The sequence below is a fragment of the Talpa europaea genome (assembly GCF_964194135.1).
Source record: "Talpa europaea genome assembly, chromosome: 14".
Classification (NCBI taxonomy): Eukaryota; Metazoa; Chordata; class Mammalia; order Eulipotyphla; family Talpidae; genus Talpa; species Talpa europaea.
In genome coordinates this window covers 706,544-729,109 of record NC_140082.1, presented here as the reverse complement: position 1 = coordinate 729,109, position 22,566 = coordinate 706,544, and the positions used below count along the sequence as shown (strand labels likewise).

The window sequence follows — 22,566 nt, the reverse complement described above, 5'->3', positions numbered from 1 at the left end:
GGGGCGGCGCGGGGCGGGGGCGCCGGCGCGGGGAAGCGCCCTCAGCGCGCACCGTGGGCGCGGCCGCGTGTCCGGCCCGTTGGCCGCGCGGGCGCGGCGTGTCCCTCCGCGGCGCGGGCGCGGGCGCGGGCGCGGGCGCGGGCGGAGGGATCCCAACGGCCGGGCAGTGTGCGCGGCGCCGGCGGGCGGTGAGGCGGCGCCTGGACGGCGGGGCCGCGCGGCCGGGAGGTGGGCAGCGGCGGCGGCGGGCGGTGAGGCGGGCGTGGGGCGCAGCGCCCGGCGGGGGCGGCTCCGCCGACGTGCTGCGGGGGGCGGGCGGCGGGCCGGGCCGCCCCGGGGAGCGCCTCGGAGCAGAGCGGGGCCCGTGCCCGCCCCCCGCGGCCGCGGCTCCCGGGGCGGCCCCTCCGGCGCCGGGCCGGGCTGGGGGCCTCCCGCCGCGCCTCCCGCCCCCTTCCCTCCCTCCCTCCCTCCCTCCCGCCCGGCCGGCCGGCGCTCGTCCGCTCCGTCTCGGGCGAGCCGCGGGCGCGCGGGCTCCGGGCCGGCCGGGGGCGCGGGCGGGCAGCCCGGGTTTGGGGCGCGGGCGCGGCCCCTCGCGGCGGGCCGGGCGAGGCCCCACGGCCCACGGCCCACGCCCCGCTCGCGCCGCCCACGCTCCCCGCAGGCGCCATGACCGGGCGGGCCAGAGCCAGGGCGCGAGGCCGCGCGCGGGGCCAGGAGCCGGCGCAGCACGTGGGCGCCGCCGCGGTGAGTGCGGGGGCCGGGGGGGCGGGGGCCGGGCCGGGGGCTCCGCTCACCCGCGGCCCCGCCTCCCCGCAGGGCCTGCAGAGCCAGCCCCCGGGCGCCCCGCCGCGCCCCGCGCAGCCGCCGGCGGAGGGGGAGCTGGTCGGCCGAGGGCGGCAGCGCGGCCCGGCGGGAGCCGCAGCCAAGGCGCCAGGTGAGGCGGGCGCGGGGGGCGCGGGGGGCGCGGGGCGGGCGCGGGGCGGGCGCGGGGCGCGGGGGGCCGACTCGCCCGTGTCCGGTCCGGCGGCGCGTCAGTCCCGTCCCGTCCCGTCGCGCCCGGGCGGGCCGCGGCCCCGGGGAGGCGGGAGGGCAGCGCCGGGAGGACCCGCGGCCCGGCCGTCCGACGGCGGCTCGTTCCTTGGCCGGCCTCTGTCGTCGTCACCGGCGCGTTGTCTCCCGTCGCCCTGAATGCGGGTCCTTGTCACGCAACCCCGCCGCCGAGGGGTGCGCCCCGCTTGGCCGCCCCGCCCCGGGGGCGCTGGTCAGGCCGGCCGCTGCTCCAGAGACGGCGCCGGTGCGCGGCCTCCCCTGCGTGGACGGCGGGTGCGCGGGCAGCGTCGGCCGAACCCCGGCAAGACCCACGGCGTTTCCAGTCTCGGGGCCTCTGCTGCCCGGCGCCCCGGGAGGCGCGTCTGTGCATGGACGGAGCCGCGGCCTGGTGAACGGAAACGGCGGCGCCGCGTGGAGGGGGAAACCGCGTCGCTGACGCCGGAGCTCGCAGCCGGGCTTGCTGACCCGCCACTGATTTTGTTAAAACTAACTTTAAGATTTTTCAGGGAAAATTTCAAATCAAGCCTCTCCTGACTCCTCGCTGCTGTCCGCGTGGATCCCGCACACCTGTGCCCTGCCAGCATCCCCGCCCCACGGCCGGGCGCCGGCAGCTGGCGTCCGGGGTGAAAAGTTCACGGAGACGGTCCGTAGTTGACGGATTTTTAAAGAGAAGGCTTGCAAGTCAGGGGGGCCGGGACCCGCCGAACCACCGTGTTCAGCGTCTTTAAAGCGCGTTATGCGTAAGGGTCTCCCGGGAGACTGGCCGGCCCTGCGGCCCTGGTATCCCCAGCTTCCCACCTGAAGAAATGGACGCTTTCAGTGAGGTAACCTGTGTTCAAGGTCCTCGGGAGCCGTCCTGCCGTGGAAGCCACGGTTGCTCTCCCGGGCCCCAGAGGCGGCCGTGGGGGCCAGCTGGTGTCTGTGGTCAGAAGAGACGTGGCTCTTTGATCTTGGTTTTTTTATCATCCTGAGTCTGTGGCTTTCATCGAGGCCCCTGTCTGATTCAGAACGCCTGTCCGAGCGGGGGCAGCGTGAGCCGCTCGGCGTGGGGAGCATAGCGGCCAGCCACGGACCCCCGAGGGTCTCCCAGCAGTGCGTCCGTACGCATGTCTGCTCGACTCTCTCTGGCCATCCCTCGCCGCAGAGAAGGTGGGGGTTCTGGTCTGTGAGGTGCGTTCCCCGCCGTGGTATTTTTTTAAAGATGAGAAGTTGGTTATCGGGCAGTTGACAGCCTCGGCTAGACCGAGTGAGCCTCCCGACTAGCCGAAGCCCGGACTTGCTCCACAGCCCGTGTAAGCTCTTTGGCCCATGTCCTGCTGCTGAGAGAAGGTTCTTTTCCTCAAACTGAAGAAGAGCTCGGGGCCATCTGGGAGGCCGCCGCAGGCGTGTAATCACGCGGGAAGCATTGCGGACCCATCCCAACACAGGGCCTGAGTCGTGGCGCGAGATGCGCCCAGGACACCCCACCCCGCCCCCGCAGCTCTCAAGGGAGGGATGGCTGCAAACATTCCACTTGGACAAGTTTCCTAATTCAGAGTAGACCTTAGACTCCGTCAGCGGCCGAATCTGGTAACTGATGGCATCAGGAAAATTGGGGCGATGCCTGTAATGAAGGCTCTGGTTTTATCAGACTTAGCACAGGAAATGGTCTCGCGGTCAGCATGCCCCGCAGCCACTGCCTTATCCCCCACAGGCGCGCATGTCTCCTGACGGGGCGGCGGGGTTTGTCTGAGGCAGTGACAAGGGTTGCGTGGAAGATGTTACAGCCGTTATTTACTTTCTCTGGCTGGTGGATACTTTAAATATTCTGATGGGGTTTTTATATATTTACTACATCAAGAGCTTTTGGGTTTCACATAGGACTTCAGGAATTAATATCATAACGTCGCCGCACTTTGTCTTATATCAAGTGCACAACTTCTCTTTTTTAAGACCTCCAGATATCTGCTGGGTTCCAGGAGTTATCATTAGGAGAGCGAGGAGGTCGTCGAAGAGACTTTCATGATCTTGGTGTGAACACCAGACAGAACCTAGACCACGTCAAAGAATCAAAAACAGGTAGGTCCGTTTTGAGAGCTTGGTCTCGTGACACGCCATGTGCGTGACGGGGAGCGCCCGCGCCCAGGGCCCTGCCTGCACTCAACTCCACGTGGGCCCAGACGGCAGGCGCCTGACATGTCTGCCGCGGTGGCTGTGGGACCGAAGTCACGTCAATCACTTTAGAGCCCCAAGGGGTTGCTCTGGCTCTGCTGTGTGTCACTCAGGGGGCTCATCTCCACACACGCCTCTCGCGCCAGGGACTGCTGTCTCCAGAGTCAGGGGTCTGAGGAGTTCCACGGTTGCTGCCGCTTAGTCTTTTGCTTCCAGGACTGTGTCTGCCTTGACGGGATAGCCGAGATCTCCAGAAGGAATGCACTTGACATGTGTTCAGCGGCTGCGGGTTATTTTTCCAGGTTCTTCAGGCATCATAGTGAGGCTAAGCACTAACCACTTTCGCCTGACATCCCGCCCCCAGTGGGCCCTGTACCAGTACCACATTGACTACAACCCGCTGATGGAAGCCAGGAGACTGCGCTCGGCCCTTCTTTTTCAACATGAAGATCTGATTGGAAGGTGTCACGCTTTTGATGGGACGATCCTATTTTTGCCTAAAAGGCTACAGCACAAGGTTATTTCCAACGTCAGGGCAAGTGGGAAGAGGAGGCGGGAGAGGTTCCCTTCGGGGCAGCTTCTGGAGAGACCCCAGCTCCCCGCCCGACACGGCGTGGAAAGCGCCCGAAAGGCTCTTCGGCATTTCTGTGCCGTCCTCAGACCCATCTGAGCAGCTCGGTCACATCCGGGCGCCGATGCGCTCACGGCCGCCCCTTCAGCCTGCTTCTCTGCAGGTCTCGCGTGGCCTTGATAACAGCCCTTACGTGCTCGAGCTCAGGCGTCCTTCACGCGGCTTGGCTTTCTCCTGCCCTGGCTCCAGGTCACCGAAGTTTTCAGTCAGACCCGAAACGGAGAGCACGTGCGGATAACCATCACCCTGACGAACGAGCTCCCGCCCACGTCGCCGACCTGTCTGCAGTTCTACAACATTATCTTCAGAAGGTGCGTGTCTTTCTCTTACAGCTTAAGAAAGCTTAAAGCAGACCGGAGGTTTGAAAGAACCGCGCGCGGAAGGAAAGGCCTTCCTCACCTGGCCGGGCCGCCCCCGCGCCCCACTGCGCTGGACTGAGGGGCGTGTGCTGAGGCCGGACCCCCGCTCAGCGCGGCGGCCACGGCGGCTGTGTTTCTGCTGACGTCTGGGCTTTCCAGTGCGGGTCGAGCTTGCGGTGATGACGCGTCTCCTGCCTTTATCGCTGGCCGCATGCGCCTCTCCCCATAGCGCGTGTCAGGAAGCGGGACGGGGCCCAGGGTGACTTGCCTTGACCAGTGCCGTCCCAAAAGCATGGCTGCCTGCGTCAAGATTTGCTGTTTCATTTTCGCTACCATGTAAGCTGCGGGCTCACCCCCTCGCGCCTCTCGGTGTCCGTCCCCGCGGCCGTCAGCCACCTGCTCTTCCTCCGCCACGGGCCGGTCTCTGGCCCCCGCCGCTCGCCCTGAGTCGAAGGTCGCGGCTCTCGTGTTATGGGCCCCCTGGGAGCGGGGTCGCTGCTCTCGCGCCGGCCACTTCAGGGCAGCCCTCCCCTCCCGGCCCACGCACGGCGGGTACACGCAGGGTCTCGCGGCTGGAGCAGAGGGGATGTCCGTGGCGTCGGCACCACACTTCTCTCTCTGGCGGTCCGGCAGGGGCACTTGCTGGCCCTCCTGGCCCGGCTGCTGTGAATGTGCCCCCGTCACCTCCAGACGGGGGGCTGCGAGTGCGCCTGCCCAGAGGTGGCCTCGGTCTATTTTTAATTGTTTAAGGAACCCCACGCCGTTCTCCGCCGCGGCCACGCAGTCACGTTCCCGCCCGCAGGGCTCGTCCCCTCCATGCCGCGCCGGTCGCTTCTTGGCCTCGGGTGTGGCCCACTCCCCCCCCCCCCCGTGCGAGGCGAGAGCTGTGGCTTGACGTGCGTGCCCTGATGACGGGCTCGGGAGAGCCTTTTCCAGCCGCCAGTGTCCTCCTGTCTGTTTGGGTCTGCCCGTGGCTCGCGGGGTGATTTCTTTTTTTTTTTTTTTTTTTAAAGATACACTTTTTTTTTTTCCCAAATGTTTTTGTATAAGATTTATTTATTTATTTATTCATACAAGCACTGGGTACAGTCCCGAAGCGCGGGAGGGTGAGAGAATTCACCAGAGTCAGAGCAGGATGCAGAACAGGCAGAAGGACCGAAGTACACCGCCGAGGGGAGCAGCGGGCGGCAGGAGAGGTCTGCGCGCCATGTGGGACCCTCCTCCGGTGGCCGGGGAGCAGCCGGGGATCGAACCAGCACTGCAGAGGCTGCGGGCAGCTTCGCAACCCTGCGCTCAACCGCTGCGCCACCGGGGAAGCCCTCGCGGGGTGATTTCTTACTGTCGAGTTGGGTGAGCTCTCTGCACGCTGCCCCTGTTGCGCGTGTGAGCTGCGAGTACCTCTCCCACGCGGTGAGCTGCCTTTTCATCGTGCGCTGCGTTCTCTGCCGTGGGGATGTCTTGCGCTTGGCGTGGTCCCAGCCGCTTACTCTGCGGTTGCTTCCCTTGTTGTTGGCGTCGCGTCCCAACGTTGCCTCTCAGGCCGCCGTCCCGGAGCAGACGCCTGTGCTTTATTCTGCGTGTTTTAGAGCCTTGGGTCATAGATTCCAGTCTTAAACCCATTTTGAGCTGACTGTGTGTGTGCGGTGTGAAGCAGCTATTTCCATGTGAACACCACGTTCTCCACGTCCGAGCGACGGACACGCGCTCGGCGCCTCTCCTGGGTGAAAGCAGCCTGCATGGGGACGCGGTCGCTGGCTGTGGGACTGACCCTCGTGAGCTTGTCGCGAGGTGTCCGTCACTACTGGCCGGACAGTCACTGTAGCGAGGACATTCCTCTTGATGTTTGTAGTTCGTGCGATCAGGAGACGGATTTTTCGCTAAAGGAGGGGCTGGCGGACTTCCCCCGCAGAGGCCCAGACAGTCGCCTACTCAGCTCTGCTGCTGAAGACAGAAGCAGCCACAGCCCACGCGGATGAAAGTTCTGGCAGCGCCCCAATAAAACTGTATGGGGGGACACTGAAATTTAGTACAGTTCACGCATCATTAATATTTCGATTTTTTCAACCCTCTGAAAAATGGGACAAACCGTTCTTGGGTCCTAAGTCCCACAAGGACAGAGCGTCAGGCAGGCGTTGTTGACCCGCGAGGGCCGAGCTCCCGGCCTGTGCCGAGCCGCGTGCTGCTGCGGCCGCAGCTTCAGACTCGGCGCTCGTCACTTTGTGCCCTGACCTTCGCCTTCTCTGTTCTGACTTTCCAACTTCTAGGCTTCTGAAGATCATGAATTTGCAACAAATTGGACGGAATTATTACAACCCAAGTGACCCGATTGATATTCCGAACCACAGGTTTGTGTGCAGGAGCAGGTTCCTGTTCCTCAGCCACGCGGAGAGCTGCCCGACACGGACTTTGTTTATGTTGACAAAGTCAGCAGGCCGCGGTGGCGCCTTTAAGGCCCCTGTCGTGGCAGCAGGTCGGGCGCGCTGCTGCCGCGCTCCAGTTTATTTTCATCAATACAGATGCTCCCGGTCGGGTTGGCGACTCTCACGTCACAGGCCCGTGTAAGGAATTGTTTAGTCAAGTTGCTAAAATGGCCAAGTTCCAAATAGTACATTTCCATTTAAAATGGAACTTACAAAATTGTCACCCCATAACATCGCCTGCTGGCAATCTGGGAAGTGCGGGTCTTTATCTGGAAACGTGGGCAACCCCAGGAATGAACAGATGTGCTCACAGACCCGGCACCGTTAGTAGAGGCAGCAGCTCCCGCCTTGGGGGGCGGCCGGGCCAGAGTGGGCCTGGCGGGCACCTCACAGCCACCCCCCGCAGGCTGGTGATCTGGCCCGGCTTCACCACGTCCATCCTGCAGTACGAGAACAACATCATGCTGTGCACGGACGTCAGCCACAAGGTCCTGCGCAGCGAGACCGTGCTGGACTTCATGTTCAGCCTGTACCACCAGACGGAGGAGCACCGCTTCCAGGAGCAAGTCTCAAAGGAGCTGATCGGCCTGATCGTCCTGACCAAGTGAGACGCCCCACCAGCCGGGTGGGGCGGGGGCGCTGCGGGGTGGCGGCAGGAGTGCGCAGCGAGGAGGGGACTCGTAACCACTCTCAAGATCCAAGTTTGGGGTGCATAGCCATCTGAACGGGACAGACAGCTAGTGGTTTTTATCCTTTCTAGTTTGGTTTCCTCATCATTGAGTCAACTCCCTCTCCATCTGCCATCAAACTTAGGGAATTTGCCTTCGCTTTCCATACACTGCATGTGCCCAGTGATCCTTTTTAGCCCAGTCTCCTGTTAATGTTATTTCTGCACATTTTAATGGAAGGCTAACATCTCCTGCTCCCTAGGTATAACAATAAAACATACAGAGTGGATGATATTGACTGGGATCAGAATCCAAAGAGCACCTTTAAGAAAGCAGATGGCTCTGAAGTCAGCTTCCTGGAGTACTACAGGAAGGTGAGAAATTAATGTGCATCTTATCTTTTTAATGTCAGGTATTTTTATCTTAGGAGAAACCTGAAATAGCATCAGTAAAATCTTCTGACGTTTGACATGTGGAACAAGTCACCCTGAAAGAGGCGCACGAACGTGTTCCTCACGGCACTCGCAGGGCGCGGTGACCCGACCGTTGCCAATGATCACAGGGCGCCCGGCTGGGGCGGCTCCCGTCGGCGCGTCCCGCTCCCTTTCTGCCTCCGCCAGGGCATTGCAGGGAGGTGGGAAGCGGGTGGGCAGCCCTCTGCAGGCCCCGCGCTGATGCCGCCGGGAGGTGCGCCCAGGGCCCCACCACACACACAGACTCGGCCCTCGCTCCGCGCCAACCGTGGGGCCGGGCTGTCCTCATGGAAGCTAGTTCGGCTGTGGCGACCTTTGCACGCCAGCTTTGGGGCCCCTTGGTGACTAAATTGGAAAGAAAACCAGAGGCAAATTGCAGTTAAAAAACAACTGCCAGCGAGAGGAGAAGGCCCGTGCGGCATCTCCGCCCGCACCGCCTCAGGGCCCAGAGCGGAGCGGCCCTGAGCCCTGAGACCTCACTCCCGAGACGAGACGGCGCTTGTCACGCCTGCGGGGAAATTATCGCCCTGACGCTTACGCTTACCCGTTAAAATCTTAAAACTTGTCTTTGAAATGCTAAGATTTATTTCATTGTTATTCTGCTTCCCATAGGTTATTTCCTTTTCTAAAAGCTGAGTAAATGAGTTATTATGTATTTATATCTTGTGTCCAAAAAATGCACCTGACTAGTGACCTCTGACGTCATTTTTCCGGCTGTCAGCCACTGTCTGAGCTTGAACGACTCACGGTGGGTGACAGGGCCGGCTGCGCCCTGGAGGGAAAGGCGTTCTGTGCGCAGCAGCGCTAGAACCTGGTCTTTTTCTGGGCAAAGTGAATTCAGGCCAAGAGTCATCTCGGCTCGACTCCCCTCTCATTCCCCGCACCCGTGAGCGCCCCCACCATGCCGCGTGCCGGTTCTCCGGGGCCCAGACGCTGCTCGGAGAAGTGAGCCTTAGCCTGTGCTGTGGCCGTAAGGAGCGTGGCCAGGGTGGGAAGGGCTGACGGGTCAACAGCGAGCGAAGCGCAGAAACCAGCTGAAAGTTTGAGCCTGCAGCAAGTCAGGGCGCGCTCTCCTGACAGCGCCCGAGTTTCCCTCCGTGAGGTGCCCTTGCGGTGTTGCCATCCCTAGAAGCCCCGCCGCCCGGGGCCCAGTGACTTCCGAGTTACTCCCTCCCTGATCTCTCGTCTGCTCAGACTTCAGGCGTCTGCCAGTGGCACCCCGATTTCTGACTCAGCCTCTGCACATCTGAGCTCATCTGCTGGCTCGTTCCGCAAGGCCCTGGGGGACCCAACGGGGCCATCCCCACGGCCACACCGGCACACTCCCCCGGGCCGCGCAGCGCTCTGCGTGGTGCAGGGAAGTCCTTTCCGAAAAGGCCTGTGTGCCTGGCGCGGCCCGGGTGAGGGCCCTGGGGTGTGGGGACTGAAGAAGCCACGGGCCGCTCAGACCCAGCCCTGCAGGCCCCGCTCCCGGGGCTCTCTGCGTGGGCGCACAGCCTTGCCCCCGAGGTGCCTTCACCATCCACCCCTTCTAGTCTCGAGGGCCCCGTTTACTCACCACTCAGGCTCAGCTAAACACTGGCACACTGAGAAAACGCGCCGCCCGGCACAGCGTGCTCCCCGCGGCGTGGCGACGGCGGCCTGCGCTCGGAGGCTGCAGACCGCGCTGGGAAACACACCAGGCTCGCTCTTGGCATCAGTCGTTCATTTAAGAAAACCAAACCTCCTTTTATCCAGACATGTTCCCAGACGCGTTGACTGAACAGTGATGCTTCTTTTCTCGACTAGCAATACAACCAAGAGATCACGGACTTGAAGCAGCCGGTGTTGGTCAGTCAGCCCAAGCGCAGGAGAGGCCCGGGCGGCACCTTGCCGGGCCCCGCCATGCTCATCCCCGAGCTCTGCTACCTCACAGGTACCTTGACTTGTGTTTGCCCAGATGAGCCCCCAGACAATCGCACGTTCTGTTTGGAAGGCGGCGAACGTTCCTCACGCCCCTCAGCCCCACCGAAGCTGGGAAACGGCTGCCTCGCCTTGGAGCTCTCGTTTAGCTTCTTGCCACACTGCTCTGCAGATCGTAGGCACGATTTCTGATTCTTTAACCGTAGCCTTTCCATGTGTCATTGTTCAAAGGTCTCACTGATAAAATGCGTAATGACTTTAATGTGATGAAAGACTTGGCTGTTCACACCAGGCTGACCCCAGAGCAGAGGCAGCGCGAGGTGGGAAGACTCATCGACTACATCCACAAGTAAGCGGCCCACGGGGCCCGCGCGCGGCTTCAGCCCCGTGGTCTCCGGGTTCGGGAAGGGGCTCTTAGGGGAGGCGGTGACCCGGCCCTGCGCGGTCCTTGCGTCCGTGGTGCTCGGGTGGGCTTGTCCTGGCATGCTTGGGCAAGGCCGCCGTCTCCCGGCAAGAAGAGAGTGGAGCTCTGCAGCCCGGGCCTGTTCCCTTAGAAAGGTGTGGTGAGCGGAACAGGAAGGAGGCGGCTTTGGACCGACCTATTTCCACCCGCTCGATGGGGGGGTGCGGGGGGTGCTTGGAGGAGATGACTTGGGCACGAGACGTTTACCCTCAGCGACGTCACAAAGCTAGAGGAGCCTCTGCCTGCCTGAGTCCTCCTCAGGCTCCCCTGGGAGAGGCACAGGCAGTGGCTGGGGGCCCGGACCTCTGTTTGCACGCGTGTGAGTTTGTGCTTTGCTTCCTTAAGTTGAATGTGTTGCATTTACAGAGACGACAACGTGCAGAGAGAGCTCCGAGACTGGGGATTGAGCTTTGACTCCAACTTACTGTCCTTCTCGGGAAGAATTTTGCAAGCAGAAAAGATTCACCAAGGTGGAAAAACAGTAAGGCAGTTCTTACAATTGTCAGGTCAGATTTGGGCCAGAGTCCCAGTCAGGTGCCTCAAAGTCCTCCCCACGCCTTTCTCCTCCCCTGCAACCCAGGTGAGCGCCAGTCTCGCAGGCAGAGGAGGGGGCGCCGGGCGAGAGCCGTGGGGCTCGGCCCGAGACAGTCCATGGGACTGAGCTAAAGGCGGCCTCACTGCCTTTCAATAGCCTGAGTTAGGGCGCAGAAGAGCCGAGGCGCTAACTGGATGGACGGTTTTGTCTGCCACGGAAGTGACCTTTCACGTGGGGACTCCGGCTTCATCGACTTCGCTTCTGCGGGGCCGTTTGTGGGGATGTCTGTCTGGACCGGCGCCTTGCCTCTGGCAGTGCTTCTGCGGAAAGCTGTGCCCTTCCCGACGTGCCAGTGTTATGAAAGCAGCAACCTACCTGCGCAGCGTAGTGCTGCCCCTGGGCTTGTTTTATTCTCCTCTGAGGACTCAGACGTGTCCACCCCCAGGAGAGGCTGGTGGGGAGGTGGGGGGCGTGTCAGCGGCCGGGCCTGCTGTGTGGTTCTGTCTGCCCCGCCGCCAGGTGCCTGGCGGCTTCAGTTCATCAGCTGACGTCTCCAGCAGGTTGCCTAGCTTCCGGATTCCTGGTTTTTGTGTGTCCTTGTTATAAGAGAAGTAACCGCGAGCTTGTAAGATCTTAGAAACGATGAACGAGAGCCGCGAAGCCCTTAGCAGAGCACCGGGCGCGGTCAGGCTGTGAGCGTGGGTCTGGCTTAGGGCAGGTCGCCGTTGTCCTCTGGGTGCGTTGTCGTCTCCCCCCAGGGTGTCTGTCGTTCCTGAGAGTCCACTTTTAAGAGTAGAATTGACAGTTCAAAATCTGCCGTGATCGCGTTACTGACGTCTGTTTGGCTCCATCGCTGAGAACTTCGTTGGAATTCACATGTCTCTGAACTCTCTTCTAGTTTGATTACAACCCACAGTTTGCAGATTGGTCTAAGGAAACCAGAGGGGCACCGTTAATTAGCGTTAAGCCGCTAGATAACTGGCTGTTGATCTACACTCGAAGAAATTATGAAGCAGCCAATTCATTGATACAAAATCTATTTAAAGTTACACCAGCCATGGGCATACAAATGAAAAAAGCAATAATGTAAGTTGATCACGTCATTTCTACTCTGAAAATTAATTAGTGGTCATCCGGAGGGTGTGGGAAGTCGAAAGCGATACAGCTATTAAAAACACTAAGTGGATCATGTAACGGTCTGATGTTCCCTGGCACGGGGTGACCAGGAACGTGGTGGCAGACGGGCGGGGGCACCGCGCGGGCCGAGGCGTTGGCTGTCGCGGGGCTAGAAGCAGCTTTTTGTCTAGGTGACTGTGCCCGCTGTCGCTTGGGTGGTCCAGAAACGTGTGTGTGGTGTAATGTAGGAAGTCTGTGGGCGTGCTGCGTCTCCCTGCTCTGAAGACTGGATTGTGAACTTCCTTCTAGGATCGAAGTGGATGACAGGACCGAAGCCTATTTGAGAGTCTTGCAGCAGAAAGTCACGTCGGACACCCAGATCGTAAGTCACCGGTCCTGAGCGGCCGTCCCGCCACGAACTGCCTGTGCCACAGGAGTGTTTCTTAATGCCGACGGCTCGAGCCCATTTTTCAGAAGTCACTATTAGCTTCCCAGACTGGCCCCAGAGTACATTTTACCTTCACAAAGCGGCCAGGCGAACACGCCCTCTCCTTGAAGTCCTAGGAATGGTTGTGATGCAGGAAGTGAGGAAGGAGATGGAGAAAAATGAGCTCTTGTTGGTTTATTCTGAATCAGATTTTAATCCCTGCAGAAATTTGGGGGGAAAGCAAGGCAGAAAGTAATCGCCACAACGAGTTGTTCAGGACACAGAGTGAATGAGTGGAAACGTCTTGGGTGGGGTGGGGTGGGACGGCAGATGTCTGCGCGTGCAGACGAACCAGAGCTTCATGAGCTGCTTGCGTCCAAATCGGCTGGAAAGTTGGAAAACAGAAATGGAGCCGCGCTCCCCCGGCCTGTGGCTTCGCCTCTGATGTGCTCGCCTGTCCGCGCGGGCGGCGGGAAGGGTGGTGTGCAAGGAGGGGCGCGGGAGACAGTCGAGAAATCCAAGAGGGTGAGTCACGTTTGTGGGGTCTCTGCGAGCGCATGACTCTGCCCTCACTGCGGCCTTTCCTGTAGCAGAGCCCCAGGCAGATCCTCGCATGCTCACCTGATGGGGCACAGGACTCGGGGGGTGGGGGGGACATAGAACAGAAAGATAATCTGGAATGCGAATTGGAAAGTTCATCAAGTAGGTCACGAGTTGGATTTACCCCACAACTTGCGCTGGCCCCAGAGCTGGGGCAGCAGCCTGGGCCTGCGGGTTTTCCACCTCACTGAGCTGTGCTGGACACGGCACACGCGTGAACAGACGGCATGGTGATGTGACGTGTGTGAGTGTTGCCAGTCTCCCCACGAGGGCCAGGTAACCCCTCCACCTCACACTCCTGTGGGGGGTGGGATGAGGGATGAGAACCCCCACCGTCCCCTTTCGGGTCCGTGACTCTGCATATCCCCGCGGCCAGGCGGCGTCGGACCCCAGCACTCGCGCAGCTGGTAACTGGGACTCTGTGCCTTTTAAGCAACATCGGCCTGTTTTGGAGAGGGAATATTTATCTTGGGCCACTTTGTCCTCAGAATTGTCCACGGGCTTCCTGGAAATTTCGTAGTTTTCATAGACATTTCATAGTCTCAAGCGAGGGCTTTAAAGGCTTGGCAGTCACGATACCAGGTGGATTGTGAGTAACTGAGAACTGACCATCTTGGAAAACCTTCTTTGTCCATCTTTAAGCTGCCCCTGATGCATCTTGTCCCATTCCTGCATCCGCGTGGCCCACGCCGGCCCCAGAGCGCATCTGACTTGCGCGCAGGGGGTCGCGGCATCTCACCGAGTGGCCGGCCTGCCGGGCCCATTCATCTCCTTCACCAGCATCTGTCACTTGTCGGACGCGACAAGCAGCATCCAGAGCCGGCAGGGCGAGGGCTGTGGCAGGAGCAGCAGCCGTGCTCGCCGCCTCGCCCGCAGAGGGCTGCGCCGACTGCTTCCTGGAGCTTGAAGGTCCGTTTCCTGCGGCGAAGGTGCCCTGTCTGCTTTCAGGTTGTCTGTCTGTTGTCGAGTAACCGGAAAGACAAATACGACGCCATTAAAAAGTACCTGTGCACAGACTGCCCCACCCCCAGCCAGTGCGTGGTGGCGCGGACCCTCGGCAAGCAGCAGACCGTCATGGCCATCGCCACGAAGATCGCCCTGCAGATGAACTGCAAGATGGGCGGCGAGCTCTGGAGGGTCGACATGCCTGTGAGTGGCTGGGCGGGCGCGTGCACGCGTCCTCGCGTCCGGGAGCGGGTTCCCTGGACGGCGCCGCCGGCCGCGGTGTCTGAACGGTGACCCTCTGGTGCAGCTGAAGCTGGCCATGATCGTCGGCATCGACTGCTACCACGACACCACCGCCGGGCGGAGGTCCATTGCCGGGTTTGTGGCGAGCATCAACGAGGGGATGACCCGGTGAGAGGACTGCTGGGGGCCTGGGGGCGGGCGCCCGAGCTCTGTTAGGTCTTTTAACGGGTGCTTTGTCTTACATGAAGTCCCGCAGAAACGTTAGGAGAGAGTCGTTAGTTACCCCACTGTACCTCCCGCCCCCGCTCTGCGATCGCCTGATGTGTTTCAGGGGATGTCATTACTGTTTGGGGGGGGGGGTCATGAAATGTGACTGTCCCTAAAAACATCTTTGATACTTTCTAATTGACCCCCGACATGTAACACCAGGCGCTCCGACGCTATTCCAGAAAGGCTCTTCCGCAGCCCCAGCCGCCGTGTCGCGCACGGTGAGGTTTTCCTTGCTGTTCCCGGGACGCGGGGAGCCAAGACAGGAAGGGCGGAAGCAAGCCTATGGGTGCTGCCTCCTGCCGGGCGCCCCGAGGGCTCTGTCTGGCAGAGGTGTGGCTGCTCGGAGCCCCGCGGCGTGCTGGGTGCAGGCCCGCGCCTCCCGCAGCGTGGAGCGCGCTGTGTGAAGACCGAGGAGGACTCGGTCTGCGGCGTCTTCGGCTCTGCCGTGGCCTAGCGACGCTGCGTAGGGCTCGGCGAGCACCACCCGTAGGGAGCTCGGGAGCGTGGACGGCTGGAGCAAAGCAGACGTCCAGGGTCGCTCACGGCAGATGTCCAGGCGCCGCGTCCTCACGTTCGGTTCTCTCCGACAGCTGGTTCTCGCGCTGCGTGTTCCAAGACCGCGGGCAGGAGCTGGTCGACGGGCTCAAGGTCTGCTTGCAAGGTCGGTCCGAGCGCACGCGGGCCGGTCACAGGGCCTTTGGGGCATTATCTAAGAGCTGCGACCCTTGGGGAATGCCCCGGACGTAGGAGAAACGCCCCTCCTCTGCCGTGCGTGTGTTTACAGCTCTCCTGTCTTTCAGCGGCCCTGCGGGCTTGGAACAGCTGCAACGAGTACATGCCGAGCCGCATCGTGGTGTACCGCGACGGCGTGGGCGACGGGCAGCTCAAGACCCTGGTCAACTACGAGGTGCCACAGTTCCTGGACTGCCTGAAGTCCGTCGGCAGGGGCTACAAGTGAGCGCGGCGGGAGGCGCCGTCTCTCCGTGACTGCCTTCGGCGTGATCCGTGAAAGGATCAGCGAGACCCTCACCGGCGGGCGCGTCCGGTGGCAACGGCTCACGGGGCTGCCGTGGAGCACCCGGGGAGGGGTGTCCCTGCCACCTCCGGGCCGGCCGGGGGGCTCAGGACAGCCGCAGGCCCCCACGGCCGGCTGGGGAGGGAGTGTCCCCGGGGCCCATGCTGCTTTCCTTGGCTCCCTCGCGCGGTGACTGCTCGTGCCAGCTCTGGGGGCGCGGGGGGCTGGTGCGCGATCGGGGCAGCGGGCAGCACGTCTGGCCTTGGGGGTCGGGGTTCCCTTTCCCTGCGGAGGTGCTTGGGGCACCTTCGTCCCCCGAGTGCTGCCGTGGCTCTCCTGCAAGGCCCAGGCTGATCTCCGCCCTCTGCCATCCGGCCCCGCTGGCTGCTGAGCTCGGAACCGTCGCAGCGAGAGTTCAGTGCGGAATACACGCGGGACGCGGGCTTGACTAAGGGTGCCGGGGCCGTCTGGGGGGCGACTCGCTTGCACGTGTCCTTAAGCACTTTTGCCAGGAAACACGCGCCGCCCTGCAGCCCTCGGCCACAGCTCGGGGGTGAGGCTGAGGCACCCGCGGGTGCCGGGATCGGGGCGCAGCTTTGGCCAGACCCCAGGTGCTGACTCGGGAAGGGGTGCTGACTCCCTGCGCGTCTCCGGCGCGAGGCTTACGCCAGCACGTTCCCAGGCAGGTCGGGTGAGTCCATCTCTTAAAGCGACTGTGCCCGGTTAAGCGGCATTTCCAGACTGTTTCAGGAGGGACAGTGACACTCTTTCCCGCGCCCTGTGGCGCTTGTGTCTTCCGCCAGGAGTGTGGCCCGGTGCCAGAGCACGGTCAGCCTGGCTTGGCGGCCTGACGCTCGAGGGAGGCATGGGGGTGCCGCGCGCCGCTGCCTTCCCGGTCTTTCCACTCGCGCACTCGGGATCTTCTGGTCTTTGCTGCCTTTTCCCTCACACCTGGGGGACACGAGAGGGCAGAGGTCCCAGCGGCGCTCCCGGAGCTGCCTGGGGAGGCCGCGCAGGATGCTGGGGCATGGCCTGGCCCTGCCGTGCCGCGTCTGCTTCCAGGCACGTGAGCCTCTGGGTTGGTTCGCACAAGGCTGGCAGAACACGCCCCTAAGGAGGGGTGCCCAGCCCCCGTGAGGCTCGGTGGCAGGGCCCAGCACCTTGGCTGGCAGGAGTACTGGAGCAGGAGGGCGGGCTGGCCCGCGGAGCTGCCTGCCGGAGCTGCTGTGCACCCTGCTGGTGCCGGGGGCCCGAGCGGGCCTCAGGCCTGGCTGCTGTGTGGGGGCGGGCCCCGGCTTGCTGGCAGGACCAGAGGACAGTGGCCGCACTGCTGCTCCAGGGCCAGCGCCTGCGGCACCATCCACCCATCCTGGGCCCCGGGGGAAGGCCCGCAGCGCTGAGGTGGAGGCCGGGGCGCGGGTGTGTCGGCGGCTCGCCTGAGAAGCAGGCGCGGACTCAGTACAGGGACGCGTCTCAGCTGACCTGGTGCTGGAGCAAGAGCGGGTCACGCAGCCACACGGGCAGTGTGGGGCGCAGCACCGGCTGGCAGGGGGCAACATTTCTGGGGAGTCTCCTGTCTCAGCACGACCCCCACCGCCCCTGCCCTTGGTCACTGCTGCTGTGCGGGGTCACAGAGTAGCCACCGCCAGCTCGAGTATTTGTGCCCCAAAGCGTGCTGGGCCCCAGCACCGGGCCTGACCTGGCGGAGCGCGGGCTGCTCGGAGGGGGCGGCGCTGGCGGGTGCGCTGCCTTCGTCCCAGATGAGCAGGGGCGGGCAAGGCTGTCGGAGGCGCTGGGCCGCTGGGGGCATGGGGTGGGGGGTGTGGACGGTGGTGGGGTGACTGCACTCCACGCACTCAGGCCGCCTCCCAGACAGGGCCAGGGGGTTTGATCTGGGTCGCCTGAAAGTTCTCGAGGGGCCGGGAGAGCCGCGGAGGAGCGGGCGGGGAGGGCGGGGCGGTGGGGAGCCGAGGAGGGCCAGAGGCCACTGCCCCGGCGTTTGCAAGGCAGCATTTTGAAAAGCAGTCAGTTGGCTCTGAGTCGCCGCCCGCTGACCCGGCAAGCTTGGGGCGCGCGGACAGCGCCCTGAGGCGTATGAAAGGCAGGGCCGGAGGCCGCCGGGCCACCCGCTGTGGTGAGACACGCTCGACCAGCCGCTGAGACAGGTCAGCCCCGGTGTCCCCGCTGCGCCACTGGCGCTTTCTACCCCCGGCTGACCCCGGGCCTCCCGAGTCACGACTCCCTTCCCCGGCTCGGGTAGATCCCGTGCCCCGGACGGGCGTGTCTCCTGAAGGGGAGCGGACGGGCGCCTGAGCGAACGCAGTGACGCTGCCGTCCTCTCAGCCCCAGGCTGACAGTCATCGTGGTGAAGAAACGCGTCAACGCCAGATTCTTCGCGCAGTCCGGAGGGCGACTCCAGAACCCTCTGCCCGGGACGGTCATTGACGTGGAGGTCACCAGGCCCGAGTGGTGAGTGCTGGGGGAGGGCGCTGCCCGCACCGAGGCCCTCACTCGGCCGCCCTGGTGCTGTGACTGAAGCCGCGACGCGCTGGCTTGTCAGGGGCGAGCAGCGGGCTCTGGACAGCGGCGTGGAGGAGGGCTCGCCCCAGCCGGGCCGTGTGCCCCGCGCCCTGAGACTCGCTTACTAGTTGGGACTTGACGCTTGACCTGAGCCAGAGGCCCTGTTGTGCGCCTGCCGGCCCAGCGCCAGCTGAGGAAGTTGCGCTGAGCAGCCTGCGCTCCCGGGCAGCCCCAAGGGCAGTGGCCTGACCCCCTTGGCCTCGCCTCGCGGGGGGGGGGCTCGGGCGTGTCCCCCAGTGTGTGCCTCAGGCTCTTGTCCTCCCAGGGAAGGGCGCGCTCCATCCTTGCAAAGGGCAGCGAGGGTGGGGCAACGGCGCCAGGCTGGGGGTGGCCCGGGGAAGGGAGGCGCCCTGCTGGGTGCAGCGCTCGTCTGCTGAGCCAGGCCTGCGCCCGGCGGTGGGTGTGCCGAGGGCTGCCCCTGGGGTGTCGCTGCCTGAGGCAGATGTTGAGGTTCTCCCCGAGGGGGGGATTCCGCCAGGAAGGTGTAGGGCACTAGGTAGGAAGCCGCGCTCCGCTCCACCCCGAGCAAGGGCCCTTCGTGATGGTGCCGCTGCCCGGCGCTCGGAGGCCGGGGCGCCCTGACCGAGGACACGCCTGCGGGGACAGGCGCAGCACAATCAGGTTCCATGGGGGGGTGGCAAGGTTCCTCGCTGGAGGCTGCTTGAGCCGCACGGCTGCTGGGGCTGCTCGGCCCGGAGGCGTCCACTTTGCCCGAGAGCGGGGTCGTCTGCCTGCAGCGCCCGTGCGTGCGGACGGCCAGGCTTCCTGGCGGCTCCGGCTCTGTTCTTGGGGTGGGCCTTGTCCGTTCACCTCTTTGAACCCCTCCTCCTTTTAAAACCCTGGGGTCTGCTGCTGGTCAGCTCCGAGTCAGCGCGTGTCGCTGCCGTGGACACGGTGACGCGTGCGCCCCATCGTCCCACCTGCCGGGCCCCGCCCCCCGCGCGGCCTCTGTCCCCCTAGGCCAGCCTTCGCGTGGGAGGCCTCGAGTGAGTCCCCGTGTCACGTAACAGCGGGGACCGCCCAAGGAGGGCAGCCCCGTGCCCATGCCCGTTCAGGGGGGCGACTGTGCCCGGGACCAGGCTCCCTTCCCGCTCCGGGGTGGGGGCGGCACCTGGAGTCTGTCCCGCTGTACCCCCGGGCCCAGAACTGTCCGCCCTGCCGCTGCGTCCCGCCTCCGTCCAGCCGCACCCCCGCCCCGAGCACAGGCAGCCCCGTCGCAGCCCGCAGCCCCGGGGCCGGCAGGCGCCAGGAGCAGGCACAGCAGAGTCTGAGGGGTGGCGACCGGGGCGCGACGGGAAGGAGCCAGGGTCGGCTTCCAGCCCCCGCGGAGACACAGCTCCCGCGTGGGGCGCCCTCTGCACCCGCAGGTACGACTTCTTCATCGTCAGCCAGGCCGTGCGCAGCGGCAGCGTGTCCCCCACGCACTACAACGTCATCTACGACAGCAGCGGCCTGAAGCCGGACCACATCCAGAGGCTCACCTACAAGCTGTGCCACGTCTACTACAACTGGCCGGTCAGTGCCCGGCCTGGCGCCCCGGGGTGTGCCCGAGGCTGCCGCCGAGAGTAACAGCCCTTCTCCTCCCCGCCAGGGCGTGATTCGCGTCCCCGCCCCCTGCCAGTACGCGCACAAGCTGGCCTTCCTCGTGGGCCAGAGCATCCACCGGGAGCCCAACCTGTCGCTCTCCAACCGCCTGTACTACCTCTAGCCGCAGGGAGCGGCGCGGCGCTTCCTCCGGAGGCCCCGGCTGGGACGGTTTTGAGCTTCTCTTGCCTCGGGCGGCCGTTGTCTCCCGGCGAGGCTTCCCGGGGCGGGGCCGGGGCTCTGGCGCCTGCTGTCCGGCGTTGCTATTCACGGGCTTAGGGGGTTAAGGTTGTACATTTTACCTTGTTTGCTTCTCGTAAGTATGTTGAGAATTTTTTGTTGATTTTGGGGAAGACGTGGACGGGGACCTCACGTCGTCCGCAGACTCGGAGGGTCTGCGGCGTCGGGGCTGACCTCCAAGGACTTTCCGGGGTGAGCCGGTCCTCCTCGACCCTTTGTTGACCTCACCTTTAAAATGTTTCTTGTTTGAATCTAAAGGCGGGAGGCGCCGCGGGAGGCCCGGCCGTGGCAGGGTTTTGTTGGGCGCCTGCGATCGGGCGTTTTAAAGGGAAAAGCCGCCCGCGAGCCCCGCCGTGGCGGGGGGGGGGGGGGGGGGGAGCGCGGCCGACAGAGCGGGCGCCTTTTCGGTTTCATTTGGGGGGTAGGGGGTGCGGGGGGTTCAGAAACAGGTAGTTGAAAAGTTTTAAATTTACGTCCAATGAAATATTTTAGGGCCCTTTAGCGAAAGGCCAGTGGTTCACATGAACGTTACTATGTGTTTTGCTCCGCGGCCGGGATGGTCTGTTGTAAAATAAAATGGCTGGGATTTCCACCCTGCGTGGGCCTCGGCGTAGCTTTTGCTTTTGCTTTTACTGAAAACAACTTGCGTCTCCTGGTCACCGAGCGAGGCGCCCTCCAGGGAGCGGCCCGGCCTCCGTTCCTGGGTTTCCGGGACGTCCTGGCCGCGCCCCCGGGCCCCGCATGGGGCCTGCCTGCGGGGGCGGCCGCGCTCGGGCTCCCCCCAGTTCTCGGAGCTGGTAATGTGCTCTCGGCTCTTTGCTCGGGTGCCTTCACCTGCTCGCCTGACGGCGGGGGCAGCGCCAGGAGCCTCGGGGATGGGCGCCGCCCGCACCCGCCCGGCCGCGGCGGGTGACCTGGGCGCCGGGGTGGTTCCCGTCGCGGGCGGGCAGCCGAGCCGCCGCGGCCTGGTGCGCAGCAGGCTCTGACCCGCGCCTCGAAGGCGACGGGCTTGATGGTCCTCAGAGCCCTCTAAGGACCAGCCGCAGCGCAGAGGACGCCCGCACGGTCCCGGCGGGAGAAGGGGCCGGACATGCCCCGCCTTGCACCGGGGCACACGCTGGCGGCCCGCCCCCCGGGGTCGCGCTGCGGCAGGCGTGCCCGCCGACGGGGGCTGCACCCAACAGACCCTCGGCGCAGGGGCGGCGGTGGGGCCGCCTCCCGGTTCTGCCTGCCTCTGCGCGGTGTCGACAGCTGCCTCCTCCTCGGGGGCTTTGGGAAGGGGGCCCGGCCCGCACCGCACCCTCCACACCTTGGAACCGGGGAGGTGGGGGGGGAGGCGAGCCCGTGGCCATCGGTCAAGAAATGGTAACCCGGAGGGGAGCCCCCGAGGGGGAGCCGGGCCCGGCCTGCCTGTGGCCGCCGCCTCCTGAGCCACCTGGGTCCTCCGGGCGGGCACCCTGCCGCAGCAAGCCTCTCGCGGGCGTCCAGCCCCATTCCCCAAAGCTCGTGGGGCCCTCGGGGTGCTCCTAGCACCTGTTCACGCCGCCCCCGCCCGCTGTGTGTGGGAAAGCCTGACGCCGTGACGCGTCTTCGGGTAGTTTTCTCTAAGGTGTGATTCAAGCTGGCACCCTCCATCCAGACACGAGTCCCCGCCCGGCAGGGGCAGCCGCTGCGAGTGCCGGGCACCCCACAGTCTGCCTCACTCAGCCCCAGGGCTCTGGGCGCCCCTCCTGAGCAGCAGCCTGTTCCCACACCTTCCGTGACCCCTGGAGCCTGGCTCCTCCGGGTCTGCATGCGAGGGGGGTCTGACTGCTGCTGGTGGCACCGCCAGCCCCCCCCACCCCCTGGGCTCTGGGTGTCAGGCCCCCCAGTCCTCAGCCTCAGGGCCCCGGTTCAGCCCCCAGAGGCCCACACCCAGCGGGTTCTCCCTCCTGGCTGCAGCGGCAGCTCAAGGGCCCCCCTGCCGAGGCCTGTGCCAGCCCGGGAGCCGGCTGTGGGCAGCAGGGTGACCCCGAGCTGGTCGTGACCCCCTCAGGAGGGAGCCCCCCGGGCAGCTAGAGCCTCTGCGTGCACGTGCAGGAGGGGGATTCAGTTTTGCTGCCTAGAAAAGTGTCTAAAACAAAATGCGGCCGAAACAGCGTTGCATAAAATAACAAGTTTTATTTCTATAAAACATCTGACACGCTGCGCACACGCGCACACCCACACAGGCCGGGCTGGCGCGCCCGGCCCCCACAGCGCCGGCCCCTCAGCAGGGTGTCTGGAGCCCCGGGGAGCCCGGCCTCGCACGTAACCCTCCGCGAGTCACGGGAGAAAGGCAGTCTGGAAAGTGTATAAAGAGTAAAAACGGTTTGCGGGTGAACGAGAGTTACAAAGGGGCCGCCGAGGCCTGGGGGGCGCTGCAGGCTCGGTCGAGGGCGGAGGAGGGCGGCCCTGCGTGTGCGGGACGGGGGCAGAGATGGCGCCGCGGGCTCGCCCCAGCAGCGGCGCTTCTCCCCCATCGGGGAGCCGAGGAGACGCGCGGCCGGGCGGGCGCGGGGCGCGGCGGACACGACACACACGAGTGCACACTGCGGCTTTATTGAGCACAGACCGGGCGTCGGGAGGCGGACGCGGCGCCGGCCCCCCGCAGGCGGCCAGGGCGGTGAGGCAACAAGCGTGGGGGGCGGAACCGGTCCTCTCGGGCGCTGGCCACCCCCAGGCTGCGTCCCAGGCGGGGCGAGCCCGGGGCACGCGGGCCGGGAGCGCCTCTGGGCCCTGGTGCCAGGCCCGGGCCCGGGCCCCGGCGGGCGCACGGCTGTCCTGGCCCGGCCGCGCGGCGTGCAGAGTGCATTCTCTGGGGGGGGGGGGGGGGCTAGCAAGGGCTTGAGTCACGAGAGCCCTAGTTGGGGCGT

At 64.3% G+C, this 22,566-nt stretch overlaps 1 protein-coding gene across 1 annotated transcript; it reads left to right on the top strand.

Moving 5' to 3' along the window:
• Nucleotides 1-348: 348 nt before the first annotated feature.
• PIWIL1 (piwi like RNA-mediated gene silencing 1) lies at nucleotides 349-19,556 on the top strand (the record flags this gene model as incomplete). Its single annotated transcript, XM_084253757.1, has 20 exons — nucleotides 349-744; nucleotides 826-934; nucleotides 2,983-3,108; nucleotides 3,504-3,718; nucleotides 4,022-4,143; nucleotides 6,456-6,536; nucleotides 7,018-7,215; nucleotides 7,542-7,653; nucleotides 9,541-9,667; nucleotides 9,886-10,003; nucleotides 10,484-10,598; nucleotides 11,551-11,738; nucleotides 12,078-12,150; nucleotides 13,744-13,944; nucleotides 14,048-14,151; nucleotides 14,844-14,914; nucleotides 15,054-15,207; nucleotides 17,612-17,737; nucleotides 19,216-19,363; nucleotides 19,440-19,556. The coding sequence occupies exons 1-20, from the start codon at nucleotides 667-669 to the stop codon at nucleotides 19,554-19,556; spliced, it is 2,583 nt and encodes an 860-aa protein (XP_084109883.1). The 5' UTR covers nucleotides 349-666.
• Nucleotides 19,557-22,566: the final 3,010 nt, after the last annotated feature.